Source organism: Montipora foliosa, chromosome 4, assembly GCF_036669935.1.
Source record: "Montipora foliosa isolate CH-2021 chromosome 4, ASM3666993v2, whole genome shotgun sequence".
Lineage (NCBI taxonomy): Eukaryota > Metazoa > Cnidaria > Anthozoa > Scleractinia > Acroporidae > Montipora > Montipora foliosa.
Window position 1 is genome coordinate 3,318,660 of NC_090872.1, and position 7,500 is coordinate 3,326,159.

The following is a 7,500-nucleotide window of genomic DNA, read 5'->3' on the forward strand; positions in this document are numbered from 1 at the left end:
TGGCGAAATAGTGGAGTTAAACGCCGTGAGGTGAGCTTTTAATGAGTTAAAATGTAATAAGCCACGATGTCGTCATTCGTCGTCAGTGTAGTTATTGTTTCTTTGCACTATAAGGCGAGCCCCGTGGTTACAACATAAGCTACTTGATAGAGTCTTTCAAGTCTATTTTCAAGAAACAAATGGGATCACGGTGACAAGGTCAAAAAAGGTTGGAAAAACCCTTGAGGAAAGTTATAGCTATTTTATGACACATCCACATTCATTTTGTGTACAAATAAGTGGTTAATGAAAGATTTTAACGTTACGTAAACAATCAAAGTAATCGAGTAGATAATGAGAATCTACGTGACGGGGTCGGCCAAAGTACAAAAAACATGTAAAAAACAAATATGTTCGAGTAAACATTGTTCTTTACGGTGGTCAATTTACCATATCAACCCAGTTGATAACCCCATTTATGTGTTTGAAAATGTACTTTTGTATAATTTGTTCTTGTACAAGCATGATACTCTGTTTCGACCGATAGTATGTTGTGGTTGAAGGAAGTTTTGTTCGCTTTTCAGGTCAGGGCTGACATTTGTGTGTGGTATATTTATTTATGTAGTCACATGGGTTTTGCTTGGACAAGAAAGCGAGGAAGGAATCAGTCCAAACTTGAAACGAGAATTCACGGTACGTTTGAAACCCGTGTAAAGGACTTTGACTCCAACTCAAGTGTTGTGCATTCAATACGTGATGGGCCTTGATTTGAATGGCCATATTATTTCAAGTTCTTTTAGAATTGTTCTCTACCTTGCATAGTATTAAAAGAAAAGAAACAGAACCTCTTACCGCACAAGAGCTTTCATTTGAATGATGTCATAAGTACGGTTAAATACCGTTACATGTATTTCTAACTCGGGTACTTCGAATCCCCCGCTTATTCAACTAGTCTTTGTTTTCCTATGCGCTTATTCTACCCTTTTACCTCGGAGTTTACTGGTTTAATGAAAAAGTGATCGACTATCTTCATACCGCTTTTACAGCACACTGTGACAATGGTCTTTGTCCATTGGCACAATTCGAATTCCACAATCTCCCAGTCGGCGGTAAATAAACCACAATTACAAAGCGTTCTCAAACATAGATTTCAGTCTCAGTGGCGGGAAACACTGTAGATATAGAATCCCTCTCTACACTTTTAGATTTGCAGGTAAAGTTACCACTCTTCTTTCAGTGTATAGTATTTAATCCTGAACCGTTTATTTCGAACTCCCGGCTAATTCGAGGACCGACTCTTCTCCTTTCCTTCGGTGTTGCGACTTCGAACTGACGAAGCTAAAACGGGCTTATAAAGCCTCTGGGCCTCAGTCCATGATGAATAGCCTTCCAGATTCAAACTTAAAATAGACTGATCTTCTACTGAAAAGATTACCAAGCACTGCTTATGGGAGTCAGGGCAGCCCAGCGGTTAGGACGCTTGCCTTGAGATCCACGGATTTCCCGGGTTCAAGACTTGTTCTAACCACTCGTTGAATGTTTTCCTGGTGGTCCCTTGTTCAACTTCCCAGCTGCACTTGTAAATAGCCGACTGGTTTGCCTCCGGCTAGTTGGGATTCTTAACAGCTGTTGTTGATGACGACGGTTCTGTTGTTTCGTTGATTGTGTTTCATTGGCCCTGAAAAGCCCCTGTGGGGATCGGTCAATTCAGTACGTATTTGTATTGCATTATATCACGGATAGCCACACATATTACAAATAGTTTCTGAGAACAATTCGAATGAACGGTAGTTCAGGATTTTTGTTGTAATTGTTTGCCTTTCATTCAACCCGACTATAATGGTGTCGTTATTCATTATTTCTTCAGCATTTGAGCATAATCGTTGTTGGTACAGGATTTTTCTTTTCGTTTTTATTCCACTGGGGAACAGTTGAGCCTGTATCTTCAACAACAGACGAAGATAGAGTCGCTTCAGGTGAGATCACATATATACCACGAGCATTATAACCTGAAGCTCCAAAGGAGTTCTTTGGTCGTTCTAGTGGTGACGCTGACCGAATATAAGTAGCTCATTTTTTGTCGCATAATTGCTTGGGTTTCCAAATAAATTTGACTAGGCCAGTTTCGTATTCTAACGGTTGGACTGGATCTAGCATGAAATGGAGGCTAATGCGGGCAAATTAATTTGCATTTGGAAAGATTTGCCCGCATTAGCCTCCATTTCATGCTAGATCCAGTCCAGCCGTGAGAATTCGAAAATGGTCTAATAGCTTCCTTTCTTCAGAGCCATCAGACGCAGAGCAATCCTATGAACAAGATTCGTTGTGTATCGAAACAGTGGGGAGAGAATTGGTGGAACAAAGTCCCAAAACATGGCGACAGTGGTTCAAAGATCCAAAATTTTACGCGGTGAGAGGAAGTTAATGAAAAGCAAATTTGTGTCCATCTTGTTTTTCATTTTTCACGTTTCTTTTTCCTCTTTACTTCAGATGGGCGTGGTCTACACGTGTACTCGCATCACTGTAAATGTTTCACAGTCTTACTTTCCATTCTATTTGACAGACGCTCTTCATTTTCAGAAAGTAAGTAAAACATAACGACGCGGGTTCGAATATTTTCAAACTTGAATCATTTAAAATGAGAAAAAATTCCGAATTTATTTTTCTCAGTCAACTCAGACAGGAGCTGATCAAGGAGACCCTCTATCTCCACTAATTCCTTGAGTCAACCTTTTCCCGAGTAAATGTATTTTAAGAAACAGCTTTTTCCCCCGAAAATTATCATTTTTCCCTTGATGCTGAGATGGCTTTGTTTTGATTGGCTTTTACAACAGTGGACGTGCTAAATCTCCCAAGGAAGGCGTTCTACAAATAAATCTAATCCGGAAAGAGTTGACTCTTAGGCCAAGGTACCCTTTCATGAGCTCCAACCTCGGCCCCAGGGTCTCTTTTCTGTGCCTCCTGAGGCAGAGAAGAGAGACCCTGGGAAGGAGGTTGAGGTTGCATAACTTCCTGACTCAGCGTATTCTTGAAATGTGTATTCCTATTAATTACTTTGACAGGAAGCCATTGCATATTTTCCCTTGGTGATCCTTGTCAGTGGAGCGTTTTCAAGTGTTATGGTTAAGAATATCAGTAAGAGATTGGGAACCAAGGTAAGCTCTTCGATATCTTCCTTTGTGTTTGTTTGATTGGTGGGTAATAGCAAAAAAGACCTCTGTCCCGTGCGGAAGCTCGACGTAATTAAATTCCCGTCCATGATCTTGGATGGCGCTCCCTCTTATGTTAACTGACCATAACTTAAAGCTCACTGTTAATGACTCACGCTTTTGTTGACGTGGCGTCCTTGAAAAACGCCATACAATACAATACAATACAATACGTATGGGTTATTGACCAAGCGTGAGGTCAAGATGACTGGATATTGGCCAAGTTCTTTTTTTGCGTGTTTATGGACCGAGACGAAGTCGAGGTCCATAAACACGCAAAAAAAGAACGAGGCCAATATCCAGTCATCTTGACCGAACAATCTTGGTCTATAAAGGATTTATTATATGACTTAAAACACCAAAAAATGATCTTTGATCTTGCGGGACCAAGCGAGAAATCCCGAGCGGGCAGTATCGCTCCATCTTGCCCGCTCGGGTAGCCAATCAGAGCGCGCGATTTGGTTCATCTTGCCCGCTCACGGAGCTAGTCATATAATAAAATACAATACAATACAATAACCTTTATTTCACCTCGAATTTAAAATAGCAAAAATGCTAATGTCTTAACTCTCGTTTTTGACTCTCCTTCATCTTTGAAACCAATTAACATGAAATTAAATCAATGACAGAATAGCAGTATTCTGCTTCAGTCAGTTTTCCATGAATGAGCTCATCTGAGCAAATTTACATTCTTCTGTTTCTCTCTTTCAGTGGACTTTCTGCATTGCAAGCGCAGTCGTCATTTGCGCATGTGCGTGGTTCTATGTTCAGACCATTTCAGCTCGTGATGCTGTATATGCTGCAGCATTCGTCATGGGCAGCGGCAACTCGGTCATGCTCGTGACGGTACTCTCCATGACAGCTGATATGATTGGACTCGACAAGGTAAGACAATAACCCATTTCCGAGTTGCTGTTTGCCTCTATTTCAAAGCTACAACCTTGCGATGAAATTGTTTTATATTCGCAAGAAAATGTATTACTCATTTTTGTTTCATTTGTCAAACCAATACTCTCTTTGAAACCGAGGCAAACTGCAATTTGAAAATGAGCTGTTTGAAAGGTCCGGCTCACAATTCCTCGACCAACGCAAAAAGCGCTCGACTGTGCGTTCCTGGGCATTCTTTAGACCAAAAAATATATAATTAAAAAAAGCGCCGCTGGCGAAAAGATACTTAGCAATTTGACTGTGGTTATGTGAAAACAAGTTAAAAGGGAAAATAGCTCACTTCCGGTTGTCGTCCGCGTCTAAAAAACCCGCGTTCTTAAGCTCCCTAATAATTAAGCAACGCTGACGGCTACAGCAACATCAACGCAACAAAAAATATTATTATTGGTTGATAGTTGAACAAATAAGCTTACTGCACGTGCGACGCGCATTCTGAAAGATATCTTTGGCGCATTCAGCAAAACAACAATGATTGCAGTCACACTTGAAAAAAAAAAAACACAGTGTAACACTAGTGTTGACAGTTCTCCAGAGTCAACTCAGTGGTGTTTTGAATCCCTAGGGGAACACTGAACAATAGCGCTTGATTTAACACTAGTGTTAAACTCCCTAATTTTGCGACCGTAACCAATGTGAAATAACCAAATTTATTGCTGTATGGGGAACGCGAAAATCCGACGAGTAATTTTCAATTTTTTCGTTAAGTGTTCACGTTTTTCATACCAGTTCAATTCCCTGATAGTTGCCAGACAATTGATATCACAAACAATCGCAAAGTTCTTTCAGTGACAAGAAAGAAGTCGTCGTCGTTATTCTTTCCAAAGCCCCGTGCAAAACGGACGCAACTCCCAACAATGTTGGCGTCCCTTTGCACGGAGATTTAAGTTCTTTAATCCAGGTCTTAATACGGCGAGCGACGACAACAACTAAAGCCTGGTTTTCACTGGCAACGCAAGCACAAGCGCAAAGCATAAGAGCGCTTATTTCACCGTGAAAACGGGCTTGACGCAAGCATTAGCCTGCGTAGCAAGTGTGTTGCTGTTGGACAGAAGAGCTTCGAAATGATTTTCCGCAAACTGACCGCGCGAAAGTTGGGGAGAGAGACTCAGTCTCTTACACAAAGTTTCAACCAAGTCTCATTCTCAATTGAAGTATTGTTCTTCATTGTCACTTTCTTCCAAATGAAGTATTATCGTTCATTTTGGACACTGAAAGCTTGATAGGGATCATGGGAAATGAACATATTTCTTTTAAAAGCAGACTGGACTCGCAGGACTCGAACCTGGGAACGTGTAATTAATAACCACTTCACTTAACCACTAGACTACCACATCACTAACTGCGAGGATGTCATTTTTAATTAATGTCAATAATTTTTTCTTCCAAAAGTGCCGCTGTAAATGTGTAACAACACCCGCTAAGAAGCAAGCTTACACAGTGAAAAATGTCGGTTACCAAACTTCAAGAGAAAGCTAACCATTTTAAAATCAAGCTTTAGACTTAACCATTATTCAGCAATGATTTTACATATATACTAATTAGTTTTGGTAAATAATCGGCACATTTTCTAGTCAGTTGATCTTTAGTGGTTAAGTGGATAAAAACAGTTCCTTCGAAGTTGGTGCTCCGGGTTCAAATCCTGTCCAGGGGCTGCTTTTACTTTTTTCTTTTTATTTGCTACCACAAGTCCTGGGACAGAGTGGTCAAAATGGAGGATAATACTTCATTTAAGGCAAAATGACAATGAAGGATAATCCTTCATTTGAGGAAGAGATCGTGTTGTTTCTGTCCAACACTGAGCAACACACTTGCTACGCAGGCTACCCAAGCTTAAGCACAAGAATCAAAATTTTACCTTTTCCTTCTGATTGCGCTTACGCTTGCGTTCGCTTGCGCTGTGTAAAAACGAAACACAGCATAAGCCCAAGGAATTTTGCTGTACGTCTGGCCTTGCCTGTCCAATTAAAGCACTCGTTCCAGATTCTCCGCGTCTGAGCATTCAACAAAATGGCGGAGGCCGCTGTTGATTATGATGCTTTTGTCGACGTTCGTTTTCACTTATTAGCATAAGCTACTTATGTTTGCGCTTGTGCTAGCACTTGCGTCCCTAGTGAAAACCAGGATTAATAGACGGTTTGCAACCAATCTTTAGGGACACGGATAACATTGCTGCTAATGAGAGATCTTTTGTTTTCGTCCACCAACATGGCGGCGATAACGTCACTTGAAAACCATCAATAGGACCTTTGTATTCCCGACCTGAGCTAGAACTCTATTTGGGAGATTTAGCAGCGAAGACCGATAAAAGAACATTTTCGCAATCTATCGATCTCTTTGCAATAGTAGTGTTAGTGAAGTCAGTAACGAGTGAATAAACAAAGAAAATTAACTATTGGCTGTTGTTTTCTGTTGTCGCCAAACCTTAAATTTAGCATTTTCACTTTTTTGCAGAGGATGAGAAACACCAAATGTGAGATGTACCAAATGCATATCGTATTAACCCCTTTTTTCACTTATTCAAGCTAAGGTTTCGAACCGTTGCCGTAAAAGTTATAGTCGTCCCAGCAAAAAGCTCCCAATAAGCTCGGTACATGGATGATCATCGGTGATGGTTGTTTTCATATTTGTCTACCCGATACAGGAGATTCATTGAGTGAATAATATTGAGAAGGGCCCAAACTGTCGAAATAATGTGCTAATTTCCCAAATATTTCAAAAGTTATGTTTGAGCTCGTACCACGTTCAAATATTTTCTTCATAAAACCATATTTAATGCATGGAGATGGTTATGAAACAGGACAAGTTCCCTTGTTTCATGTTTTTGTCCGTATTCTTGGCCTTGACCCTGCACAAAACACGCCTGTTTTCGAGAAGATAACCAATCAAATCCTTTGATTAAATTATGTGCAACTAATTTGCGAACCCGTGCGAAGCGAAAACAACAGATTGTGCAGGGTCACGGTAAATTCAACATCGATTGCAACAACATTGTTCTCGCTTTTGAAAGTTCTAAGGTTTTACAACCAGTCCCTCGATTAACTATGATAAAACACGAGTTGATTGTTCATTTCTTCGTTGTTCGTTTCGTTTCAGGCTTCTGGAGGCTTTGTGTATTCATTCATGGGTTTCTTAGACAAAGGATTTGTTGGTGTGGTGGTTTTAATAATCCAGACATTTTATCCTGACAGTCCTGAGGGGTATGACATTTATTTCCTTATTGTTTAGACTTTCTAGTGATTATGCTCTGATCGCCAGGTGTCATCGGCCTCAATAATACGTTTCCGTTTAAAAACGAGCCTTTTATATGTTCTGCTCTGTTTTTCCATATCTTTTCATTCAGTTCTTTGTGAGTTAGCAATGCAGT

General features: G+C 40.3%; 1 protein-coding gene across 1 annotated transcript in view; it reads left to right on the plus strand.

Moving 5' to 3' along the window:
• Positions 1-7,500, plus strand: part of LOC137999548 (major facilitator superfamily domain-containing protein 12-like) — a 12,434-nt gene that overhangs the window by 680 nt on the left and 4,254 nt on the right. Inside the window, exons 1-8 of the mRNA XM_068845349.1 lie at positions 1-30; positions 564-672; positions 1,847-1,955; positions 2,265-2,389; positions 2,470-2,562; positions 3,042-3,134; positions 3,900-4,073; positions 7,230-7,333. The exon at positions 1-30 is cut by the window's left edge and continues 680 nt beyond it. Coding sequence (XP_068701450.1) covers positions 1-30; positions 564-672; positions 1,847-1,955; positions 2,265-2,389; positions 2,470-2,562; positions 3,042-3,134; positions 3,900-4,073; positions 7,230-7,333 — 837 coding nt within the window. The remainder of the gene's footprint in view (positions 31-563; positions 673-1,846; positions 1,956-2,264; positions 2,390-2,469; positions 2,563-3,041; positions 3,135-3,899; positions 4,074-7,229; positions 7,334-7,500) is intronic.